This window comes from Tupaia chinensis, unplaced genomic scaffold (genome assembly GCF_000334495.1).
Source record: "Tupaia chinensis unplaced genomic scaffold, TupChi_1.0 Scaffold000346_1, whole genome shotgun sequence".
Taxonomy (NCBI): Eukaryota; Metazoa; Chordata; class Mammalia; order Scandentia; family Tupaiidae; genus Tupaia; species Tupaia belangeri.
Window position 1 is genome coordinate 1,558,758 of NW_006159840.1, and position 26,600 is coordinate 1,585,357.

Sequence of the window (26,600 nt, forward strand, 5' to 3'; positions counted from 1 at the left end):
CAGATGTCTCCCCTCCACGCCTGGTCCACCGTCTCCCTCAGATGTCTCTCCTCCACGCCTGGTCCACCGTCTCCCTCAGATGTCTCCCCTCCACACCTGGTCCACCATCTCCTTCTTGCCTGCCCCAGCAGACAGCGGCATGAGTCTCACAGACCCGGGGCCCTGTGCTAAGCCTTCTCAAGCCACTCTCTCTGGGTCAGAGGAACACGAGCAGTGGAGACAACTGTTTAGAACCAGCCCAGTGGGACAGAGGGCAGTTAGGGCATCTTTCCCTGCATTTCCCGATGCGAGGTTAGAGCACTCGTCCTGAGTCAGCACCAGGCAATAACTGGTCATATTAAAAATGGCCAGGAGGGACACTTTAAGGTCAAAAGCCTGAAGGAGCCAAACTCCCCCGCAGGAGGGAACAGGACACATCCAAAGCACATCTCGTCAGGCAATTCAAGATGCATTTACTATATTTTTACTCAAGACATCTCCAACTACCGTGGGAGATCAACTAGATAAATACCTAGTTTTAAAGCAAAAGCAATAGCACTTCCGGGGGGAAAAAATAGCAGCATAAACTTTTCTGCTGGCAAATCAGAAAGAAATCAAAACATCAAGGAGAAGGTAAATCAATATTCAGAAACAGACTAGAAGGGAAAAACTACTGTAAAAGTTGAAATGACAGTAATGATGACAACAAACATAAAAACTTTGATTCTTTTTTGTTCTTCTTATCAGAATTGTTCTTTTAAAACAGGAATTAAAATAGCTCCTCTAGGCCTCCAGTTCTGGGGCAAGGTGGAGCAGACGCACTTCTTCCTGTTCCACTAAGTCCAGCCCAACCCACGGCATTACATATCAGATGAGCAGAAGGCTCTGAAGGGTGAGGAGAAGCAGGCCGTCTCAGCCCTGCTGGGGTTTGGGGGCGCACGGTGGTGAGCTGTCTGTCCTCACAGTTTCCCAGACATCTCAGACCAGGCGCTGCAGCCACCAGCAGCCTGGAAACGCCAATGAGGGGCAGACGAGAGAAATCCCAAGAAACCTCTGATCTCCTAACGAAAGGGCCAGGAACAGGGCAGCCTAGCAAGGCAGAGAACACTTAGAAAATACTGCCCACTCTCAGTATGCCAGGGGGAGCCTGTCCTCACTCCAGTTCCCATCAGCAGAAGCCCAGGAGGAACTTAGGCTTCCGGGCTGCCCTGAGACACTCCTTCCGCCTTCAAGTCCTCCACCCTGGGTGCTGTCGTTGGAGGCTGAGGGGGGCTTCTGCCATTTCCCAGTAATAATGAGACCCTACCCTCGACATAATAAAGCACCTCTCCAGGGACTTCCCAGCCAGAGCAGTCAGCGGTGGCCTGGCGGGGCGTCTGAGCCCCCACCTTTACTCAGCAGTAAGGAGGCCTCTTCTCCTGTCTGGCTGTGGCTGTCAGTGGAGGGAAGTGGGGGGACCTGACTTTCATCCTCGCCCGCAGTAACAAGGTGGCACCCCTTCTCCCCAGCGACGCAGCGCCGGAGCAAACCCGCTAACAGGGTTTAAATAAGATCCGGATTCTCATAATACCAGGGTACAACTGGAAATCACTCCACAGAAAAATCTCCCCCTGACTGAGATCTCAGCCACCATCGGCACATGCCAAGCCTGAGACAACATGGATTCTGGAATCACCTGACAAGAATTTCCAAATGGCTATGGTTAAAAGGCTTTAACAAGCAATCACAAACACGTTTGAAATAAAATGTAAAAACAGAAAGCCTCAGCAAGTAAAGATACGAAAAGAAACCTAATGGAAATTTTGGAACTGAAAGAGCAATGAACCGAAATGTTTAAGAAGTCAATGGGTAGGCTTGACAGAAGAAGGCGGCAGAGGGAAGAATAACAACTAGAAGTCAGCCCATCCGGAGAGCAGAGCGGACAGGCTGGAAAACAGTCCGGGTACTCCGGGGACAGCCCAAGGAGTGCCACGTTTCCTAGAAAGGATAACGCTACCGTTAGACACTACTCCCAATGCACACGTGAATTTCAGGGTTGTATTTCTACTATCTCGGTCGACAGAATGGATCTCTCTTCTACACAGAGCAGACCATCGGTCAGTGAGTCCAGAAGGCCTCTGGAGGTCTGGTTCTGATGCCTTTAGTCACCGAGGAGCTAGCTCTGCTCTCCCCCATGCATTGTTTCAGACGCCCCCTCTCCGCGAGTCCCAGGGCCCTGCCTAACACGGAGGCGGAGTCTGTGAGAACGCAGGCCTCCTCGGCCCTGTGACTGCTCTCCAGGCTTGTTGGTGACGACTGTCCTCCAGGACACTGGGCTATGCTGCGAAGCTCTATGAGGCCGGGTGAAGTCATTCAATGTGATGACCGAGTAAGTTGAGGCACAACTCCTGCTTTCCACACGTGTTTCTCAGTGTCGTGGGTGCAAAGCCCCGGCCTGTGCAGTTGGGTCGTGTCTATGAAGCTCAGACGGAGACCCGTAATAAGGTCAAATCCCAGTGCAGTGGGGACTCGCAGCGGTGAAGACGTAACCAGAAACAAGCAGCGTAAAACACACAAATTGGGACATTAGAAACGCATTCCTCTGGTAATAAAAGGCAGAGCGGTAATAGGGGCGAGAAGGTGGACGGTCACCCACCGACAGGGAGACGCGGTGACACACTGGCAGAGACAGCCCCATGAGAGCAGCTGGAGGGGGAGGGAGGCCTTCTGAGCAGCAAGCAGGCAAGGTGGTGACAGCAGTGTGCCCGGAGCCGGGAATGGGGACAGGATTGCAGGCACAGATCTAGACCCTCCGAGGCACGTCTTGAAGACGTGTGTCTCTGACGTTCTCGGGAGAGGTGGAGCAATGAGCGGAGAGAGGGGGCGACAATCATTCCGCAGCGTCGTTTCTCCCACCTCACAGCCCTGTCGGTCTTACTCAGAACAAAGCTAGGTGGGCTCCAGTTCCTAAGGGAAGTCTCTGTCAGCGTTAGCTTAAACACGTGTTCTGAAAACCCAGTGTACACACATTTTAAAGGTCAGTCTTTTAAAAAACACGCGTGTTAGCTACCAAGAAAAGCACTGTTACTAAAAAGGAAGGGCTTCCGTGTACAGCCGACTCCCTCACGGTTCCCACGAAGGACCGCCCCACGACCCTCCTCGTATGTCTGTCTGCTTTCCAACTCTGGCAGCACTTCGCTTTCTTCAGATTGCGACGTCCTATTGGTTTGGTTTTCCTCTTTGTTGTTTTATGTGTGGACGAGCAGGTGTGGAAGGCAGAGAGAGACAGGTATTTTAGGCAGGGCCTTGCCAAGGTAAGATCCTTCCCGCTCCAGCCTCCCAGTTAACCAGGACCACAGGTACGTGCCACCACACCTGGCTTGTTCTCAGGTTGGGCCCAGATCCAAGCCCAGACCGCCCAAGTGGCCCCAGCCAGTACACAGTGGTGTCCTCTCACCTGAGCCACTGTGGCAGGGCCTACCTGTCATTCTCAACAACTCAATAACACACACGCATATACTCTCGTATGTACAAACACGCGCATATACTCTCGTGTGTACAAACACACATATACTCTCATATGTGCAAACACATGCGTATACTTTCGTATGTACAAACATGCACACACACCCGACAGTATCAACACCTGCAGGCTTAAGCATTTTTCTCATAAATTATTTTAAAAAATTTAAGACAAACCCAGCAAGGCATATGATAACTTCATCACATCTTTAGGTTGAGTTTGCATTCACTGAAAACAGTAACCAAAAATGCCTGCAGGGGGCAACTCGGTTGAAAACATAGCTCTCCTTTATCGCTTAGATTTTCAAGATTTTCAACTACATGAAAAAAAATAGGAAAAACGAAATGGAAAAGAAACATACATGTTTAAGAGAAGACTATGGGGGGACCAGCAGTTAGCATAATGGCTATGTCGCTGGACTCCCACGTAGTCGACCGCAGTTCGCGTCCCAGACCCGGTGGCTTAAAACTCACACCGGGCGCGTGTGCGTGCGTGCCCAAGATCCCGAGAGGAGAAAGGAGGAGAAGGGATTGTGGTGTGACCATCCCCCCAGGGGGGGTGATTTCTCGCTTTCTCTCTGTCTCTCTATCTGTCTGGCGAGCGCACGCGCCCTATAGCGAAAAACCTCTCCAAAAAAAAAAAAAGAGAGAGAGAAGACTGTGGTGCTGATTGATTTAAATAAAGAATTCTTTTGCAAGTATTTACATAAGAACAGAAAGCTGCCTTTGAATTCATAATCTGTAACAATTCAGAAAGCCAGGATGGCCGGCAGTGGCCCAGTGGCAGCGGCCCAGCAGGAAAGCACTGTTAGAATCAGAGGAAAGGATGTCGCCAGGGCCATCGGGGGAAACACAGCTGAGTGGGCACACTACACTGGAAGGAAATCTCAAAAGGCTCGTCCCGCCTCATGCTCATGACTGGAAAAACACATCCAACATACAGAGAAGGCTGGCAGTTTCCGGGACCCAGGTGCAGAAACCAACCACATGGAAGAAGCTGGGCTCCCCTAAATCAGTGCGAACCCTGGTGACTGCGGTCAGGTACTACCAGGTTGTCGGGATGTCAGGGCGTACTCTATGTTTTTCTCTGCAAAAGCGCATCATGGGGTTTCCGATATCCCAATACTTTGATGTTAGAGCAGGACGCACCTCATCAGAGTGGAGAGCCAACAGGTGTGACGTGAGCCCTCCCAGGACCCCGGGCCAAGCCAGCAGAAGGCCACAGCCAGAAACCCCAAAGGGGTTGCCGAGGGGACAGCTGCCTTCTCTGCCCAGCCTGCAGTAATCCACGAACTGGTCTCAGTTTCTCTAACAGCTTGTGACCCCATATGTATGTGGGGACTTCAGAAAGTTCATGGAAGAATTAAAGTACTATTTTATTTGAGTACAAATTTTTTTCAAAGCCATGCATAGTTATGTTAGTTCATAATACGTCACTCCCCATGAAGTTTTTGAAGATCCCGCATTCCACGAGGCTGGCTAACAGCGTAATCTCTACTTACTGTGAGAAAGGGTTGCCAAGCCACCAGAAAAGGTTTCCACAAATGTAACCACAAAGCACGTTCATGGTTCCAGCCTGGCAGAGTAGGGAACGGCTCTGTCTCCCATGACCGCTCCTGACGGTCCACACAGAGCATGGGCCACAGCGAGGACTGAGGATGGGTACACGGGGGAGTCTGAACAGACAGGAAAGACCCGGCAAGGGCAGGGCAGAGCCGGAGAGAGCTGGGGGCAGAGAGGCCACTCGGGGAGCAAGACTCCATGTTCAAACCCACCAGAGGGCCAGAGGCCAGGGCTCGGATCTTCCTCGGTGTACTCGCCCCAGACAGCAGGGAATGTTCCCGTTTGCTGCTCCTGAGGCCTGAGCAAGTGTTCAACAAGTGTGTGGGTGAGCAAATGCAGCCCTGGCACAGACACCAGCCAGGGAGTGCTGAAGAAGAGATTTCGGGATTCCAGGAGGCAGAACAGGGCAGGTGGCATGGTCAAGCCCCAAGGCAACAGCTGGGCCCCACAGAGAGGCAGGAGGCAGAGGCAGCTGGGCAAGGACTGGTGGAGTCCATTGGGAACCAAACCCAGCCAGGCCAGTGGAAACTGCTTCCTGGGTCTGTCCCCCACATCCCCACACAGGTACTATACATCGTTGGCCAAAGACTTCCTGAATTCTCGGGCCACCAGTGGCCAGCGCTGCCCTCCCAGAAAAGAAGCTGCACAAGAACCCTGGGAGCGTTTCCATTTCCAAACCAGCCGCGCCCAGTCCAAGCTGTGGCCTCTCCTGAGACAGCACTGGGACACAGGCACCAGGGCCCAAGGTTTTGAAAGGTCTGGTTCCACCGACCGTGGTTCAAGTCCCAGACCCAGTGGCTTAAACTCATGCCAGGTGCGTGTGCAAGTGTGCCCAAGATCTGAAGAGGAGAATGGAGAAGGGATTGTGGTGTGGCCATCCCCCCGGTGCGGTGCTTTCTCGCCTTCTGTCTCTCTGTCTCTCTCTGTCTTTCTGGTGAGCGCACGCACCCTACAGCAAAAAAAAAAAAAAAGAAAAAAGAAAAAAAAGAAAAATTCTGGCTCCATACTCTCAGTGTCCCTCGGGGAGGCTCGCGGCTATGTTCTTTACCAAATATTTTAAATACAGATTCAAGTCCCACAAAGGGACTATAGAGGCTTCTTATTTCTGCAGACTTGAGTACAGCTTTAATAATCATCATTAAGTGAGTTTTCACAATTTGGCAAGATATACTCAGTATCCTATTTAATTTACATATTTTCTTTTATCATTTTTTTATAGGTTTTTGCCATAGAGTGCATGTGCTTGCCAGAGAGAGACAGTGACAGAGAAAGTGAGAACCCCTCCCTCCCCCAAAGGAGATGGCCACACCACAATCCCTTTCCTCCATTCTCTCGAGATTTTGGGCATGCCTACATATGAGCCCGGCATTATTTTCAAGCTACCAGTTCCGAGACTTGAACCATGGTCAGCCATGTGGGAGTCCGGTGCCTTAACCATTACGCCATCTGCTGGACCCTGTATTTTATCCTTACTCATAATAGAGTGTGCATGTACATACAAGAGAGAGATGCACCCTCCCCAAGCTCTGTCACACGGTGTCCTCCAGGCCTCCAGGACCCTGGGCACGTGCACACATACCCGGCATGTTCCCAGGCTGACAAGGCCAGGGTCTGAGCTGCAGCTGGCGTGTGGATTCCCATTCCACAGTCCAGTCCACGACCGACCACGCCAGGGGGGCTAGCACCGTCCTATGCAAGACCCCACTCTGATGTAACCCAGAGCCTTTCTTCATGAACCTGTTGCTTGCTTTATAAAGGTCTTCACAGAACGAGATTTCTGCCTACCTGTGGGTTGAAAAGGTGTACACACCAGGTGGGCAAGTTTGCAGAGCTCACAGGCGTACCAGTGAAGGTGGGTTGATGGCTACTCCGTCTGCTCTAGCTCCTGGAGACCCCATTGGAATATCTTGGTTCTTCAGTATAAATATGATTCTCAGGACTGTCTCTGGGCTCATAACATAGGAAATAACCACATTTAAAAATTTGTAACAAGCCCTTTGAATCTCAAGAGATTCTAGTCTCTCTCTCTCTCTCTCTCTTTTTTTTTTTCTTAATTGCCAGAGGGTTTGTACCAGAACAAGAAGAGAAAGAGGGAGAAGGCTTCACCCCATGGGGCGTGGTCGCGTAGCAATCCTTTCTCCTCCATCTCTCCATCCTGATGGGGCCTGGGGACACACACACATGCACCTCACACGTTTTTCAAGCCATCAGGGCTGGGACTCAAGCCACAGTTGGCTATGTGGGATCCAGCTCCTTTAACCACCAGACTACAGGCCCAGCCCACACTGCAGTCTTTATATGCTGGTGCCCCTCCCGTACGCGCCACACGCCGCCTCCCGGCCTGCACATCAAACCGGGTCGGGGAGACTTATCTGCACACACCCTTCCATAAGGGCCACCAGCTTTCCTCTGTCCTCGCAGCTGTTGGGGCTCAGACACACTCGCCTCTCTCTAGGGCTCCGTGTTCAGTGGACAGGGATTAAAGAAAACAAAACAAAAACTGGCATTCACCCAAAGTCAGTGCCCGAGGCTGCCAAGCTCGTGTCCCTCCTGGCCGGACAAGCCTCCTTCATAGTCCAACAAAGGAGACTGTAACTCTGAGACCCAGTACAAGCTGGCGACGTCTCTGTCACAAAGGCGGTCTGACCCACGCTGCGGTGGTGGGGGTGTGTCAGTGACAGCTGGAGCAGAGGGCCGAGGGGCTCCGGGCTCTGGTACAAAGGTCTGAGGCGGGAAGACCGCGACATCCCAGCCTCCTCTGTCCACAAGCCGCAGTTGGCACTAGCGCCTCTCGTGCCCAGGAGGCAGACGACCTCCGCCCGCCTTTCCCAGTCTTGGGCTGGTCTCATCGGCACCATGCGAGGCCTCAGCCTCCTTCCCAGTGACCCTGTGATCGTCCCTAGAAACTCGTAAGCTGCCCTGGGCATCTGGCCGGGCTGGCCAGCTCGTGCAGGCTGCTTCCACCACCTCCTCCCGGAGACCGCCCTCGGCTGCACCTGCTCTCTGGCTTTCCTGCCTCACTTGTCTCGTGCTAGGTGCTCCATTGCTCTGGTCTGACGAGGGGACAGATAGAGTAAGCACAGCTGTGGGGCCCGAAGGGACAGGAGAATGCAGGGCCACAAGGGAGGCAAGGCGGGGAGCTGAGCATGAACATGCTGCCTCCGAGCAGAAGCTAGGCCCATCATGTCGAGTCCCCAGTACCTAGAGCACAGTGGCACGTAGTGGCAGTGGGGGCCCCCATAGGTGTTCGCTGAGGTGTGCAGTGGACATTCATTCAGTGGTCTGGGGCTTCAAAGACGGGTTAGGCATGAGTGTGTGCATGCCCCTGGTCCCAAGAGGATGGGAAAACGGAGAAGGGATCGTGCGGTAACCAAGCCCCGTGAGGGTGCTTTCTCCTCTCCCTCTCCCTATCTCTCTGTGTCCCTCTGGCAACTGCGCATACCCTCTGGGGGAAAAAAAGCCTGTCCCAATTTTGCCCACAGCATTTCAGTCCAGGAGAGACACCTTCTACATGCTGCTGTCCCTTACGAAGGTGCTGGCGTCATCCCCCATTTTCTCTCGTTAAGCATGTTCTACTCTAGCAGAGACGTGGGTGTGTAACCTGTTCCTCCTGTTAGGGAGGCTGGCGGCTGGCACAGAGGTTGCTGGTGAAAAATCACGTGTTTATGAAGATTGTAATTATCCTGGTGAAAGGCTGGGAGGGCCAGCGGCTCAGTACAGCACATTCCGAGTCCCAGTGAGACAGGCTCACTGCCCGGAAAGGACTGTCGAGTCCAGCCAGAAACCTCCCGGGCTGCCCCCCCGTGTCATAGGAACATCTCCCCAGTCGGGGCCCAGCTGGCCCCCTGCGCCCTGTACGGCCTTGTGCCCCCCAATCGGTTCACTCGTGTCTAGACCACGCGTGGGCTGAAGGACAGGCCTCACCTTCAATCCCGCGGGGAGGCACGGGGCGGTGTGTCTGTGCCCACCCTGCACCAACGGCCTGAGTGTCACCTACTCACCCAACGGGGCTCTGTGGTGGCCACGCTCTTTGAGCAGTCAGGTAACCTTTCCTCCTAGTAGGAGAACCACAAGCTCCAGGGGGGTGCACAGCCTGGACAGGAGCACTCTGGAGCTCCACTCTGCCTGGTGACACGGCTGTGCTGCAAGAAGGCTAACAGCCAGCTGGCGTCTCTGGGGTGGGGAGACCACAGCGCTGGTTTGTGGCTTGGCCGATTCCCGTGGTGGAAAGCTTCCCGCCGAGCAGATGGGTTGCTGGAATACCCTGCAAATCGGCACCTTGCATGGTGGGCTCCAGGCTATGCAGAGACCACAGAGGAAGGAGCGGAGTTTCCTGGGGCTCTCTGACCCTCTCAGCAGAGCTCTGTGCATTTCAGCAGCTTTCTCCAGATGCCCAACTCCTGCTTTCTGAGTTTATGAGAATGCTGCTAGTTCTGCTTCCGCTTAATGTCCCTCAGGCACAAGCACCGCTACGGAGCCTCTCAGACCCTTCTCCCTGTGGCCAGTGGCCTCCATCATTCCCTCCCAACCCGTCCCTTTGCACACAGCCCAGGTTCTCAGGGCTCCCTTTTCTTTCTTTCTTTTTTTTTTTTTTTGAGAGGTTTTTCGCTATAAGGGCGCATGTGCTCGCCAGAGAGACAGAGAGAGACAGAGAGACAGAAAGCGAGAAATCACTCCCCGGGGGGGATGGCCACACCGCAATCCCTTCTCCTCCATTCTCCTCTCGGGATCTTGGTCACGCACACACATGTGCCTGGCATGAGTTTAAGCCACCGGGTCCAGGACTCGAACCGCGGTCGACTACATGGGAGTCCAGTGACATAGCCATTATGCTAACTGCTGGTCCCTTCAGGGCTCCCTTTTAAGGCTTGTCAATCCCATCTGGCAGAGTGATTGTCCAAGTGGGAAAAACTGGCAAATATGCCCTCATGTATTTTTATAGTACAAGGGGGTTTTCAAAAAAGACCATCGCTCATTTTACAAATGAAAAAACAAAACCACAGGTAAGTTGATTGAGCCACCAAGGTGTTTAGGCCAGGCAGGGGGAAGCCAACACTCTGGTTCTATGGGCCTGGTACCATCACACGGGGCAGAACGCCTCTTCCCCAGCCAAGCATGGCACGACCACATCTCACTGACCCACTGCAGCTGCGTGAGCAGGAACCCGGAGGCCAGGCTGCTAGAGGCCAGCTATGAGCCAGAGCTTTGCAGGGCCTGTGACCACATGCGCTGAGGCGGATCGCGGGAGAGCAGCTACTTCAAACCACAGGACAAACGCTGCTTCTACCAAAGCATTTCTAGGACTTTTTCTTCAAAACAAACATTGAACGTGGGGAAGATTTTTAATCTAGTATCTCCCCTCCTTTCTGGAGACCTGGGGTAGGACCAGAGAAAGGAAGTCTCGGAAAACTCATAAATTTCTCTGGGACCAGCAGTTAGTGTAATGGCTATGTCGCTGGACTCACACGTAGTCGACCGTGGTTCGAGTCCCAGACCCAGTGGCATAAACTCACACCGGGCGTGTGTGCGTGCGTGCCCAAGATCCCGAGAGGAGAATGGAGAAGGGATTGTGGCGTGGCCATCCCCCCTGGGGGGTGATTTCTCACTTTCTGTCTCTATGTCTCTGTCTGATGAGCGCACGCGCTCTATAGTGAAAACCTCTCCAGAAAAAAGAAAACTCAGAAATGTCTCATATCCCATCTGGGCCTGAGACAGACTGGAACTGATGGAAGCAGGAAGATGTTTTTGGCCATTAGTTTTCACTTTGCTTTGGAGATCGTTTCCATGAAATCCATCTTCCCTCTTTTTAAGTGTGCTATTTGAATTCCATCTCCAGGTTGCTGAAACCAAAAGCCAGGGGCTAAAGTGGTGGTCTTCAAATGCTTTTGTTCTATTTTTTGTTTTTAATTATTTAATTAAAAACAATTATTTAATTAAAATTTGTATGCACCACTAGTGCATACAAATTTTATACACATACAATTTGCATTTATGTAATTTATAAAACATGTAAAATTTCTTTTACGCTATTCAGATAGAGATAGAAAGATACAATAAAAGAAACATAATAGAAGCTCTAAGGTGTTTTTGCCCACCCCAGTTACTTGTCTTATTTATTCCCTCCGGGGAATAGCCTGGCCCACGAAGACCACACGCAATCATCTTATGAAGTTACAAGACACCCACGTCAAACTTGCAACCCAATTGAAAAGATGTAACTTAAGTCACAAGTGAAATCTAATGCTTCCAAAAACAAACGGGCACTTTGGCTGATAATTAATTTATTATAATCAATATAAACAGCTAAGCCAGGGCAGCCCCTCGCACAATGCTGTGGCACATCTGTGCTCTGGAACCTGCTGGGTCTTCAGTGCGCCTCCTTGGGGTCGGAATAGTTAAGTTCCTTATGTAAAATGTAAGGTCATTTCTTATACCAAGGGGCACGGATTCTTAGTAGAATTACACACACACACACACACACACACGATAGGGAAAGTGATTGTTGCTCCAAATGGACACAGTATACTCTAACAGTTATATCACTCTTTTAAAAAACTTAAAAATCTAGACTCTTCACTTATCTGTCTCTTCTGACTTCTCCTAATGAGATCATTTAGATTTTTTTTTTTTAAAGGTTTTTGTCATAGGACGTGTGCAGTCACTGGAGAAAGAGAGAGAAACAGAAAGAGAGAAAGTGAGAAATCACCCCCTGGTGGGATGGCCACGCCACAATCCCTTCCCCTCCATTCTCCTCTCGAGATTTGGGGCATACATGCACACAGGCTCAATGTGATTTTCAAGCCGTGAGGTCCAGGACTTGAACCATGGTTGATCGTGTGGGATTCCAGAGCCTTTACCACTACACCACCTGCTGGCCCTGATCACTTGAATATTTGATATTTTATCTGTGCCATTCCCGAGGCGTACAGCCACAGTCTGTGACATGGCTCACTGAACGGAGCTAATAATACGCTGATATAACCATCGGACCTCAATCCCAATACCTCTTTCTTTCCCTTAAATAAATAAAAAGGTTTTGGCACAAAGGTCTAATTTTGTAGCAAGCATCATGTGGAAAAGTTGAACAAAGTGAAAGCCCAATTCTAAATGAAATCATGTCACTAGGAACTGGGCCAGAGTGGTCGCCATCCTCCTGGGTACCTGTGAATCCAGATACCCGACAGTACCAGACGACAGAGCGGACCGCTCTGGTGAGGCACTGTACCGTGTCTTACGTTTTTATCCAAAGCAGGAAGAGGAAGAGAAGACCTGCTGCCCTGTTTTCTGACCAGATAGAGAGGCTGTCAATGAGACAAGTGAATGTTGCAGTGCTCACACCTGATTTGTCACAGCTGTCCCTCTTGTGGCACCTGTTAGACCTTCCGCAGGTCTGAAGGACAAAGTTTCATTCACTTTTTCTGAGACAGACTGCTTCGGCGGCAGCCACACAGTTGGGAAGACTTACTGGACAGGGTACTTAAAGGGAGGAGATAGATTCTGGTGAGAACACGAGGCCTGGGCTGGCAGCAGCGGCGGCAGGAGCACACCACGCCTGCACGCTGAACCCACGTGGGAAGGTCGTGGGTCGTGTCTGGAGGTTGCCCTGGGCTAGACTGGGAGACCGCGGATGAAAACCCTGTTGGGGGTGCCTGCCTCTCTCTCTTTTACATTTGTCTGTCTCTCCTGCAAGAAATAAAACAAAAAATAAACTTAAAAATGGCAGGAAATGAATGAATTAAGAAATGTAAGAGCCTTTCTCTCCTGCGGCTCTGCCACATAGGGCCGGCCTCCCTGCCTGGCGACCAGGTCCCCAGCTGGACCTGAGAATGGCCGCCTCCAGGCGAGGGTGCTCTATGGTCTGTCACCTCCCTCTGTGCCCACGGTCACCAGCCCCCGCTCAGGCGCGTCAGAGTGGGAGTCAGGGCTCCCTGGCTCGGCCCAGGCATGAAAGCGAGGCATTTGCTCGGCCCCTTCTCTCCCATTCTCCCCATTCCACAGGATCGGCAAATTCACACGGGGGTGAGGGAAAGGCCGAGAGGGCGAGGGAGTGGAGACACAGTAGCATTGGGTGTCATTTACCAGGGAGTGGGACCCCACCTTGTACTCCACAGGAGAGGGGAAGAGAAGACTGTTGGACCCTGGCCGTGGAACGGAGCACCACAAACCGGGTCGGCGGTTCTGGAGTCCAGGAGCCCAAGGTCAGGGAGCTGGCGGGGCGGCTCCTCCTGGGGGATCTGACTGGTGTCTCCCTTTGCCCCCAGTGGCTCGGGCCCCTCAGCTTGCAGGTCGGCCGCCCGGTCTTCACCATCACCCTCTGTACACCTCGATCTCTGTGTCCAAATGTCCCCTTCCCACGAGGACACGGGCACACTGGATTGGGGCCTGCCCTGCCGACCTCTGAACTTGACCACATTTTCCGCACTGGGTCGGGACCTCACCTCTTCTTTTTTTTCGATGCCCTAACACACGCACCCAGCCCTCCCGGCCATCCTTCCTCCCAGTCCCTGTCACTCTGTACAGAGGACATGTGGCAGGGCGGCCAGTGCACCATCTGGTCCTGTGAAGGCGCAGAGGGGAGCATCTTTCGTGTCACCCCGGGGCCCAGATCTCCACCACACCCAGCCTGGAGAGGCCGTCCAACCATTGATACGTAAAAGGTGTTTGTTGTTCAAATTTTGCCAAAGGGAGTGTGTGCTCCCAGAGAGACAGAGGGGGTGAGAGAGCACCCACGGGGAGGGCACCCAGCGACGCCCTCTCCACCTCGCTCTCCCCTCAGGATTGTGTCAGGCACACGCATTGACGTGTTTCTCCAGCCGCTGGGTTTGGGGCTTGAGCCGAAGATACCACTATGTGGGATCAAGCACCTTGACCCTCAGGCCACCGAGCCGGACCTCAGTAAGTAAAAAGATTTTCATGAATTTTACATTTTATTTCACAACGGGCTCATTTTTAATTTTATAAGCTACTCCCTAATTAGTCTTCTCTGGTGTTTGGATTAAATTCGCTTTTTCTTCCCTGGTTTACAAAGCAACTGCTCATTGTATAAAATATAAGAGAGGCAGAGCATAGAAAGACAATTAAAAAAATCTAATTACAGTTCCTAAAAGTAGCACCCTGATACATTTACTTCCAATCTGCATTTATAAAACTGACACAAGGCTGTCCCCAAAGTCTTGCATTAGGTTTTGCTGTTTGTTTGTTTTTACTTAAAAGTATACATATAACAATGGTTCAAAGAAACAATGACCCCATGGGGCATCTTTCTATAAAAGACCGGGAGCAGATTTTTTTTCTCCCTAAAAACGAACTAGCAATGTCTCAAGGCACATTTTAAATCAATGCTGTTCAGAGACAGACGAAAATAAATCTGGAGTGAACTGATGTTCAGAGTGCTTGGAATTCCCGAAGGGTGAGCACACGGAGCCGGCGCTGTGCATGCCCATGCCCCTCAGGCCTCCCACACGCTGGCACCGCGGCCTCCCAGCACAGGAACTATCTGGAGGCTCCGTCTCCCTCAGAGGCCTGGGACATATACTCTAGACCCTCGCTGGTGTGGCCTGTGCTGTCCTTCTAACCATTCATCTCGCCCGCTTCCTGCCACCGTATACCAACACCCCCCTCCACTCTAACACCTGGCTCTGACGCGGCTGCAGGGGGACGCAGCTGCCCCTGCACAGGGTGGATGGCTGGCCTTTTCTCAGCACTCCCTAGGTGACTCAGGCCTTCCCCATGGGCAGGTCCACGTGCCTTCTGCACTAGGCTGGACCCTCTGACCTCTAGAGGCGGCCATTGTACTGCTGCCCCTCTGCACTCCAGTGCTGGGCCTGCCCCCTGGAGTGGACCCACGAGCAGGTTGGTTGAGAACGCCCACTGAGCAGTGACAGGCGTTCTGCAGGGTGACCAGGGGCTGAGAGAGTGAGTTAGGGAGCCTGGGGCTGATGGAGGCACATGTTTGCCTAACATAGCCATGGGCGTCAGAGACAGTAACTCCCCTTGCATACTCTAATGGCACATTGCAAAATGTGGTAGGAGAATGGGGACCTCAGCTCTCCCACTTACTGACGGTGTGGGCGTCCACTAGGCACTCGACCTCTCTGAGCCTCAGGTAGCTGACTTACAAATGGGGACTTGCCCGCCCTCAGAGGGGCTGCGTTAAACAACGGAATGGCTAGAAAGATCTAGCATGTGGACTGCTGCCAGGGCCCCACCCCACAAGTTGCAGCAAGTGTAAGAACTAGAACTGGAAAGAGCTGCCCGCTGAGATTATGCATCACTCCTCATTTCTCTACGGCCCCGTGGAGCACCACCTGGAGGCTCTAGGTCCGAGACCAAGCTTGCTGTAACCACATCTGGCCTCACCACAGGGCCTGGCTAGTCACTGCAAGTCAGGGCTGGGTGGTGCTGAGTGAAAGCCTCCACACTCAGACTTCCTGGTCCTAACCCGAGTCACCACCGAAACTCCAGGCCAAAGGACTCAAAGCAGGGCCAGGAGCGCTCGGAGGTAGTCAGCCAAAAGGCGCAGGCAGGAAGCACGACTTCTCTGGGCTCTCACAGGCTGTGGCAGTTTTATCTTCCACCCTTCTCCTGTGGCGGTGTCATTTAAATTCCAACGCATTTCTCTGCTTCTTTAAGGAATTCGAAGTAAGGTCTAAATGCAAGCAATTTTTGTAAAGATTGGTTCTACACGTTACATCTGGCATTCTGCCTTGCTCAGCGAGTAGTTTTGGTAGTTTTAATTGCCAGAGGGCACATGCGCTCAGCAAAGAGAATGCACCCCCCAACGGGGCAGGCCACATCACAATCTACCTCCGGTTTTCTGTCTCGTGAGGATCTGGGCATGAATGCACCCATGCCCAGCATGTTTTACAAGCCAGAAGGGCTGGGATTCAAACTATGGTTGGCCATGTGGGAACCAGCTCCCCGTACACTGCACTTAACCACTGCTCTCAGGGGTTGACCCTGATTTTTTTTGTATTGCAAACGTGGGACAGATGGGATGGCTTTGGCTCATTAATAATGATGCCTAACACACGGCAGGCAGGACTCATTCAAGATGCCCAGATGAGAGGTCGTGAGATCTTCAAAAAACCAGCCCACTGCTCTCTGGGAGCGAGCCAGCCGCTGAACATTACTTTTCCAGTGCTAAACTGGATAGCACATAGTAGGTGCTCAATGATACTTGCTGAATACATCACCAAAAGACTACTGAGAGTAAGGTCTTTGTTGCCTGATTCAGTGTAACCTTTTCCGGATCCAGTTGTAGACTCTGTGTCAGCGTCTGAGGTCTACAAGGAGAAACACGCTCTTAGAACCAGAAATGCAAGGAAGGAGACTGCTCTTGGTGTTATTTTCCCAAGAGAACCCAACAAAACCATCCCTCATGGAAGGTGAGGCCTCTTCCCAGGTCAAGAAGCCAGGGGGCACGGCTCAGGCGGCGTCAGTGCTGACTTGCTCACGCTGTGGAGCACGGACGTCAGCACACTCGGGAGCCCTGACAGGTGCAGCAGGAGATGGGAGTGACAAGAGGGAAGAGTGTCCCGGGAGAGAGACGCACGTGTCCCCGTGCGCATCCAGGGAGAATGCGGCCAGGAGCTCAGACCCACGGGCAGAACGGGCCTCAGGGTGGTCATGGTCAAGACCTAGACGTGTCCTAGGTCTTTTTTTTCTTCTTTTTTTAGAGATTTTTATTATAGGGCACATGCAGTCACTGGAGGGACAGAGATAGAAAATGAAAACCTCCCCCTCCATAAGGGATGGCCATGTTGCAAGCCCTTCTCCTCCGTTTTCCTCTTGGGAGTCTGGTGTGAGTTTTACGTGGTTAACTATGCGGGAATTCAGTGATGCGCTGATTATGCCATCTGCAGGCCCCCTCGCCAGAGCCTTTCGAGTCTTTCAGTCTGACTCCACTCACCGATGCCTTTGCAGCTACGGTGGCGGGAGAGGGAGCCAACTTTAGGTGACTCCACACATGTCACCTATCAGTCTGCCCCTGTTGGTACTCCCCTCTGGGAACTGACCAGGGTGACTCATCAGGTGCCCAAATCCAGGGCTGTGGCTCCCCCAAGAGGAGGGAGAGGTCCTATGCCCACAGGGTTCTGCAGGTTCAAAGACCCCCATGGGAGGGGTGGGGACTGGGTTTCACAAAGTCCCTTTTGGATCCTGAGGGTCAGTGACTCTCATGGCAGAGGAGGGAGCCACAAGCCGTTGTGGCACTGGGAGAGAAACCCCAGCTTGTGAGGACATGAACTATGGCAGTGCTGGCCATCGTGGGCCAGGGGAGCAGATGCAGAGGGAGCAGCTGTGAGGGTACAGGGTGCACTGCTCCTCTCCAGGCCGAATGGGGCTGGCAGTGCCACAGGGACTTCCCATGACACCCAGACCAGCCTTGCAGTTTCCTTAAATGGGGGTCATTCTACTGTCACTCTCACTGCAAGACAGCACAGTCTTAATTAGCCCCTGCCTCCCCTGATTCACCTCTGAGACAGAAACCTCTGAGACAGAAACCCCTGACTCCCTGGGACCCTGCTCTGAACCCACCAGGGGCACCAGTCCCTCAGACGGGGATGCGGAGAGAGTCATTCTCTCTGGACCGCTCCTAGGGACAGGTGTGCATCTCCGAGAGATCTGCTGGCCGAGGGACGATAAACGACTTGCTCTGCGAGTGCACGGGGATGTCTGGGGAAATCTGGGGACAGACTGGTGGATTCTCAGTTGTGCACAGTGTGGGCGTAGGGACGTTAATTGCACCTGCAGCACCAGCCGCAGCATGGGGTCGGAGATCAGTGTCCGATTGACTGACAGGAGCCGCTGCCCCCCTGCGGCCGCCAAATGGGAAGTCACCGAAGGGCTGGGGAGTCCTGGGGCTGGCCAGGGGGGCAGCAACAGGAAGCCCCAGCCCTCGTCCTCTCCAACCTCTCAGAGAGCTAGAAGGTCAGTTGGGTGGCCTGAAGAGCTGGGTTTGTCTACTGTCACTTTGTTTTAGTCTTGATCAGAGAGGGACAGAGTGAAAGAGAGAGAGGACATGAGAAAGCAAGCCGCCAAGTCTGGGACATGAACCACGGTTGGCCATGTGGGAATCCAGGTCCTTAATCACCATGCCACTTTGCTATCACTTTTAACTCAGAATTTTCACAGGAGCTATACCAGAACAGAAGCACTGAGCAGCACCCACAGCCCATGCAGCCCGCCTTCTGTCTCACTGGGCCTACAGGAGAGGCCGTCTGACATCTGCCTGACCTCACGGAGGTCCCCTAGGCACAGCAGGAAGAAAGGCCGCGGCGGAAAAGATTGCTTGCGTTTACAATTGACTGCATTATTTGAAATGCAATGTGCAAACAGAGCTTAGAGCTTGGTCGATGAGGAGGAGCAATGTCAGTGAGGCTACCTAGAGGAGCCTGACAGCCACCCAGGAGACGGTTTCCAGCGCTGGCACAGCAACCGCCCGTGAGCGGGGTTAGGACGGCTACCCAGGAAAGCACGTGATTCCAGAACCAGTGGCTACAGGTCTGTATGGCGGAGAGTCAGAAACGCCGCCATAGGGTCTCTCCGTTTGTTTGTTTAAAGAGAGAGATTGTTACCATAGGGCGTGTGCACTCGCCAGACAGACAGAAAGCAAGAAATTACCCTCCCAGCGGGGGTGGCCACCCTGCAATCCCTTCTCCTCCATTCTCCTCTTGGGATTTTGGACACACACACACATACCTGCACCTGGTGTGAGTTTTAAGCCACCAGGTCCAGGACTTGAACTGCGGACAACTACTTGGGAATCCAGAGACATAACCATTACACTATCTGCTAGTCTCAAGGAGGTCTCTTTAAATCATGCATAAAGGCTGCTTTGGTTCCACCAGGCTTGCCTTGTTAGGTCTTTAGACACTGCCCCCGTCCCGGGGACCCTGGGTCAGGAAGGGTAACGCAAACAGATCCTTAACTCAGGGACCTGCACCCTTGCCAGAGGGGACCTACTGCTCTGGACAACCAGCTGGGTGCGGCCGGGTGAAGATTCCGCTTCATCTGCCCCCGCTCCCTCGCTCTTCATCTGCAGACACAGGCTGCCGCAGGAAGGCCTCGGCACTCAGCTTCCACAGGCAACGTGCACTCCGCCCCTCCTGCATGTGGCCCTCGCTGACCCTGTCTGACAAGTTACCCTCCCTGATACTGCCTCTCAAAGGGTGGCACGCCAGCTCTGCCAGCCTTCTGAGCCGCTGCCTAGTCCCCCCTCAGGTGACTTATACAGCCCGAAATACAAGTGTTTACTATGATCCCAGCAGGGAAGCCGGGGTGCCTCCAGAGAGGACACAGGCAGGGGGTTGCAAGTGGCTTTTCCTCTCAGGCTCGCCACCTTCACCAGCCCCACCAAACACAGTGCCACAACCCTGAGCAACAGAGGGCAAAAAGGAACGCGCATCCTTCCAAGAGCAAAAGCGCGAGTCTAAGCCCCTTGTCAGAAACATCGGAATCCTGTTCAATTCTCTCCATCCCCTTTGTCTGAAGTGCAGCTGAGTTTTTCAGTCATTTGCCTAAGCCGTGAACAATAATGGGAGATGAAGACAGCCTGGCCTGTCCCCTCTTCTCTCCCTCCCTCCACGGACACAGCTTCCAGTTGTCACCCAAACTGCGATGTCTTCTAGGCAAGTTATAGAGCACTTTGGTACGTGGCATCTCATTCTGTCTTTTCGACCGGCTGTTGCGATCGGTCCTGTTATTTGGACTCAGAGTTTACGTAGCTCACCCAGGGTGACACGGCCCACAAGCAGGAGCGTGGGATGTCTGACTGCATCCCCAAACACCTCCCTCCTCCCCACAAGGCCTTGCCCATTACAAAAAGGAAGCGGAGCTGCACCTCCTGCTCCAGAAACATCAAGCAGCTCGAACTCAGGGATATTCAAGGCAGCCATGAATCTGGAGACCACGCACGGTGGCCAGGGAGGGCGGGGCTGGGACACTCTACGTGGCTTTGTGTTCCATTTCACTAGTCCTTTCTGGAATTCTAAGGTCATAGTCCCATCGTTGCTTGCTTTCTTCTTCCTTTTTTTAAACCTTGATATTAATAGGTTCTCCTAACCTTTGTTTTGTTGTTTTAAACCCACAATGTCAAGGGAGAAAAACAGTCCATCTCAGCCACTCCTCTCTACAGATTAAAAGGTACATCCTGCCCAGCAGAAAGGTAATAAATGCTCCCCATCACGCTCTCCTTGTAACTGTCTTCCTTCTCTCACCTTGGAGAGATGTGTGCTCCATCCTCCTCCTCCTCCTCCTCATTCAGCCCTTCCTGCCACAAATCTAGGCAAAACTGAAATAAAACAGCCCTCAACAGCAGCCTTCCAGATCGAATGTTCTTTCAAATGGCCACTCACGAGGTTCGTCCTTGCCATGAGGCTAAAAACCTCTGTGGGGATGCCCTGCGGATCACCTGCTGTCTTGACTGCTCTGTCCGTTTGTCATTTACATCCATGTGGCCTATGGCAGTGAGCTTTGTCACACCAGGCCTGGTGACGGCTTTCAGCTCGCTTGATACAGCACCATGCTCTTCATGAACAAGGGACAAATATGCGCGCTGTCCTAAACCGTGAACAGGTGCAGGAAGGCTCTGCATCTCAAGGAAACAATCCATTCTGCTGCATTCTTTGACAATTAGCTGCAAATGATGAAGGCTGCTGATAGCCGAAGCTTAGAGTGAGTCAGAGCCAGAAGACAGTTTTATCTAACTTGGAGGGGAAAGGGGAGAGTTAAAGCCAAACAGAAGCTGCATGCTCGCCCCTTCTCTGGCTGCAGGGTGGTCTGCAGCTGGGCCCACAGCTGACCGGAGCCCGGGCCAGAGTCCATGGCTAACCAGAGCCCATGGCTGGCCAGAGTCCACAGCTGACCAGACCCCAGCAAAGCTTCCTAGACACGCTGACTTCTTACATGCCTTCAACTGTCATGAAACACTCAGGGGAAAGAAAATCTAGTACAGAGAGTGAGCAAGTGAAAAGTGGGGAAAGAGGGGGCCGGCAGATGGCCTAATGGTTATGTCGCTGGACTCTCACATAGCCAGCTGCTGTTTGAATCCCAGATCTGGTGGCTTAAACTCATGCCAGGCATGTGTGTGTTCATGTGTGACCAAAATCCAGAGAGGAAAATAGAGAAGGGTTTGTGGCATGGCCATCTTCCCTGGGGAGTGATTTCTCACTTTCTGTCTCTGTCTCTCTAGCAAGCGCATGCGCCCTGTAGCAAAAATCTCTCTAAAAAAATGAATAAATAAGTGGGTAAAGAGAATGACTGTGCCCCCCTCCCCACTAGGACATCAGAAATGGAGAATCCTGCGATGGTGGGTGTGTCCCTGATTTGAAATGACTCGTCACAACAGTCACAACAAGGTGAGCCTACCCAGGAGAGATCACCCAGCCCTTCTCCTGCACCTCCCTTCTAGGAGCCAGGTCTGCTCCGCTAGAGAGAAATCTTTCCTTCTCCTTTCAGATCATTCTAAAATGTCATCCTACTGCTTGGCCCTCAGCCTGTGGGAGTTTGTCACCTGAGAAGCAGGTACAGAGAATCATCGGGTCTACCTGGATGGAGAGCTTCACCCATGAATGTAGGCTCAGGGCACTGTGGAGGTACCTGTGTGTGGGTGCGTCCTGGTCTTTCGATAAAATGAGACGCCTGCCCTCACTGAAATGCCAGTTGTCTGGGTGGTACATTCAGAGTTTCACTCAGAATTTGTTAGAAATTATTCATTAGTGATAGTTTAAAAATATGCATTGTTTTCTGAATTTGTTATTCATGTAAAGTTTTACCAGAAACAAGTAGGCTAAAGTATTCCCAGAAATACATATACGAGACCCTGCCACAATCCAGTATGCCTTTACCAGCAACCAACAGCAAAACACAGGGTCCTAAGAATGTTCGCCCTCAGTCATATTTCCTACTTCCTAACTCCAAATGGGAAATCTGATCCTTAACCATCCACCTGAAATTTAGACAGGGGGGAAGGCAGTGCAAATTGAAGCCATTTCATGTAGCAAACTGACAGGTTTTGGAATCTCCAGTTCGTGCTAATCATATATGAAAGTGCAGGTTTCAATGAAAAATGCAATCAGCATTGCTTTGTTAAAATTAAATTGTTTAGGGGCCAGCAGGTGGTGTGGTGGTTGGGACTCTGAACTTCCACATGGCTGGCGGTGGTTCAAGTCCCAGACCTGGCTTGCTTTCTCACTTTCCTTCTCCCACTCTCTCTCTCTTCTCTCGGGTGAGTGCACAGGCTCTTTAGCAAATTAAAAATATAATTTGATAAATTATTCTAAAATTTTTTTCTTCTTTCTTTTGAGAGATTTTTGCTATAGGGCCCATGGGCTCACCAGGGAGACAAAGAGAGAGACAGAAAGTGAAAAATCACCCCCTTCAGCGGGGAGGGCCACACCATAATCCTTTCTCCATTCTCTTGGGATCTGGGACATGCACGCACACATGCCTAGTGAGTTTCAAGCTGCCAGGTCTGGTACTCAAACCAGGGCTGGCCATGGGGGAGCCCAGCACCTTAACCACTATGCCACCTGCTGGCCCCCTAAAGCTATTCTGAATTGTTTAAATAGAAATAGACTACTCTAATGTAAAAAGATGTCTAAAACGATAAGGTAAGTCTGGGTCAGCTAACTCCTCTCCCTTGATGATGCAATGCTTCTTCTCTCTTTAACACCAATGGATCGGTTCCAGGTCATTTCCGCCTGTCTCTGCCCTGCTCTGACACGTTTTTTTAGTTTAAACACCTGAGTTCCAGGAGACCAATGCATGTATGACATGCACTATTGGATTGAATAGCTACTTGTACCCAGTAGGCGGTAGACCCGAGGATGAGAGATTTTTGTACAATTATAACTTAGCTTTATGATCTTATAAGCACTTATTTTCAAGACATTTTTATGTACAATACTCTAATACAGACATGTAGATCTTACACTTAAACTACATCAGAAATAATATCAGACATATTTGCAAGTTCTGAGTTGGGAAAGAAATCATGAATAAGGATGTTCCAATCACTATTCTCCTACCAGTTGTTATTTTGAAGTTTTAGAAGCATGAGAGCGGATTGTATCAGCAGTGATCCACTGAGGTCATTGTACACAGCTTGCATTGTTTTCCATTTAAATCTGATTGCTTCATTTTAAGGTTTTCAGAAAAAGATTTCTTTCTTTCTGTTTTTTTTCTTTCTTTCTTTTCTTTCTTTTTTTTTTTTACTATTAGGTACATGTGCTAGTAAGAGAGAAAAAAAAAACACCCCCAAGGGGGATGGCATGCTGCAATCCCTTCTCCGGATCCAGGCTCAAATAGCTCAGTTGGTCATGTGGGGTCTAGCTGCCTTAACCACCACACCACTGGCTGGCCCCCAGGAAGCTATCAGCAATCCCAGATTCTCGATATAATCTAAGGTAGCTGAGACTTTTTAATTTTAGCTTAATTTAAAAGTGCTCACATTTTGAAATATAGTCACACCCCTTATATAAGCAGTAATGATACTGTGCACCCTACTTCTGAGAGCAGATATAGCCTTTAGGCCAGTAAACAGCAACATCACATCTCTGGAGAGGTCCCCATGTGCTGATTTTTCTTTCTTTATTTTTAAAGAGAGCTTTTTACTATAGGGTACGTGTGCTTGCCAGAGAGTCAGAGAGAAACAGAGAGACAGAAAGTGAGAAATCGCCCCCCTGTGGGGATGGCCATGCCGCAATCCCTTCTCCTCCATTCTCCTCTTGGGATTTTAGGCACGCATGCAAACATACCTGGCGTGAGTTTTAAGCCGCCGGGTCCAGGACTTGAACCGCGGTCAACTACATGGGAATCCAATGATATAACCATTATACCATCTGCTGGTTCCCAGCTGATTTTTCTTTTTAACTGTTGAAACTCAGGCCAGTCACGTTAGCCATGTCTACAATGGCCCAGGAGAGTCAAACACAAATGAGTGTACAGAAAGTGAGAAACACGGGCAAGGCTGCTGGGTGCTATCGCTATCGTTTTCCAGGTAGAACACTGTCCCCCAGTTACACAAGATGTTACCATTGGAGGGATCTGCCACGGGGTGTAGAGGATTCTCAGTATGAACACATATGTACTAGTTCTGTAAGGATTACTAAGAAATTATTCCCACCGCCTGTTTCTGAGGAGGAAAACTACAGAAGGAGTGATAGAATGTATATTTACTTTTCAAAGTGCCTGTTGAATTTCGGGCTATTGGTATTTCTCATTTAAAAAATAACGTGGAGGGTAAGGATGACATAGACATTTGCAAAACAAAAACACCTGAGCAGACAATGAAAACCTGGCAAACCCACGTCCAGAGCCATGTCTGGCACCCACACCAGCAGTGAAATGTAGGACTTGTAAGTAACTTACGGCTCGAGATGCAGTAGGACAGCCTGCAGTTGATCTTCCGGAAGAGCTGCTTGTTAATGGGCCAGAGAACGAGCGTGAAGAGCTGGATGGTGTTGATGATCAGCCCCGAGGCAATAAATACATAACAGAAGACGAGGTGGCACAGGAACTGAGACTTCAGCAATCCGATGAGGTCCATGGCGTGGGGTCGCTTTTACTCGGAAGTAAACAATACACGCAATACGATGTTTCCCGAAGGAAGAAAGATCCCGGACTCAGGAACGCGCCTAAAACACAAGCCAATGTTAAAGGTTAGCCAAATGTGATGTGATTTCATAGTCAGAAAAAAAATGCTTTCAAAGAAAAACAAAAGGACCAGCCGGTGGTGTGGTGGTGAAGATGGCTGGATCCCACATGGCCAACTGCATGGTTCAAGTCCTGGACCTGCTGGCTTGAAAAACATGCAGGATGCATGTGCGTGCATGCCCCAAATCCTGAAAGAGGGAGAAATGGTGGAGAAGGGATGCCGCATGGGGGTGGGGGGGTGCTTTCTTGCTTTCCCTCTTTCTTGGTCTCTCTCTGGCTAGCATGCACACCCTCTGGCAAAAATAAAGAGAAAGCAAGCCATACTGAGGTTAAACTCAGGGTACATTAGTTGACTTATTTTTATTTAGCAAACATTGATAGAACACCTATTGCACACAACCTAAACCCTTTAATATAGTTCTCCCTTTTATTCTCCTAGTACCCTCTGAGGTCTGCACTATTTTATTCTTTCAGTTGAGGAAACAAAGGCCCAGAGAAGTGAAGCCACTTGGCCAAGGTTCTACAGCCTCAAAGCTAGCAGTAGCTGGGCCGGCTGCAGGGTCCCTTCCCAACCACATGGCCGCCTGGGCTGCCAGGACACAGCACAAGTCCCATCTCAGAACCTCACTCCCCGGGCCATCTCAGTGCCAGCCCTCATCCCCCAGGCCTGGGCCTGCCCCTCACCTCTACAGGCTGGCCCTGAAGTCAATCAAGCCTTCCCAGGGCCAGATTAGGGGTACAGCCTGGAGCTGCACCCCGAGCTCCCTGTACGAGATTTGCTATGTTCTGCTATTGCTCACTGCATTGCCTGCCCTCCTCCAGGTCTGCTTCTCCAGGATCATGTTGATTTTAAAGATCATTAAAGGTGTGGCCTCCCCCATGCCTTTGAATGAGTCATTGGCACATGGTACGGCTTAATTTAAAAATGTATTTGTATTGGGACCAGTAGATGGAGTAATGGTTACATCACTGGATTCCCATGTAGTCAGTCAACTGTAGTTCAAGTCCTGAACCTGGCGGCTTAAAACTCACATCAAGCACATGTGCATACATGCCCAAAATCCCGAGAGGAGACTGGAGGAGAAGGGATTGCCGTGTGGCTATCTCCCCGGGGGGGTGATTTCTTGCTTTCTGTCTCTCCAGCGAGCACATGTATATATTTGTAGAATAATTTAGTGAAGGTAGGCAAAGGCTGAACTTTAAGGATATCAGTGAATACGAAGGCAAGAAAACTAGCCCCACCACACCCCAGCCACACACGCAGGCACACACACACACCTTAAGAGTTCTAAAGTCAGAAAGGGACTCAGCACATACAGAGCAAGCAGAAAACTAACCCCACCACACCCCAGCCACACACACACAGCTACACACACACAGGCACACACACACACACACACACACACACACCTTAAAAGTTCTAAGGTCAGAAAGGGACTCAACACATACAGAGCAAGCAGACTCACAGCCCTGTAATCCAGGTTCCAAAGGGAGCAAATAAATGACTTTAGACTTTGGCAAATAAAGCCATTCAGGAAGGGGTGAAGACAGGAGCTTGGATTCTCAGACAGGAAAGAAAGCTGCACACAGCAAAGCCCCCAACCCCAGCAGAATATCGCTCAGCCCAGCCCAGGAAGAGCTCACATTTTAGGATGAACTTTCTAACAGAATTGCTCAGAGGCCCTGGATTTGCTATCTTTATTTATAATACCCTAAAATGAATGATCTGTATAATTTTACATATATTAACTCATTTTAAGGTTCCCGTGAGTACCACAAGATGAGTGTGAGGGGGGTCTTCAAAAAGTTCATAGAAGGGACCAACAGATGGTGTAATGGTTATGTCACTGGACTCCCATGTAGTCAACCATGGTTCAAGTCCCAGACCAAGTGGCTTAAAA

The 26,600-nt window shown here is 51.1% G+C and overlaps 1 protein-coding gene across 1 annotated transcript in view; it reads right to left on the reverse strand.

Annotated features, from left to right (window-relative positions):
- The window catches only part of AGPAT4 (1-acylglycerol-3-phosphate O-acyltransferase 4), a 122,700-nt gene that overhangs the window by 64,585 nt on the left and 31,515 nt on the right, over window positions 1–26,600 (reverse strand). Inside the window, exon 2 of the mRNA XM_006152250.3 lies at window positions 24,415–24,680. Coding sequence (XP_006152312.1) covers window positions 24,415–24,592 — 178 coding nt within the window. The 5' untranslated portion in view covers window positions 24,593–24,680. The remainder of the gene's footprint in view (window positions 1–24,414; window positions 24,681–26,600) is intronic.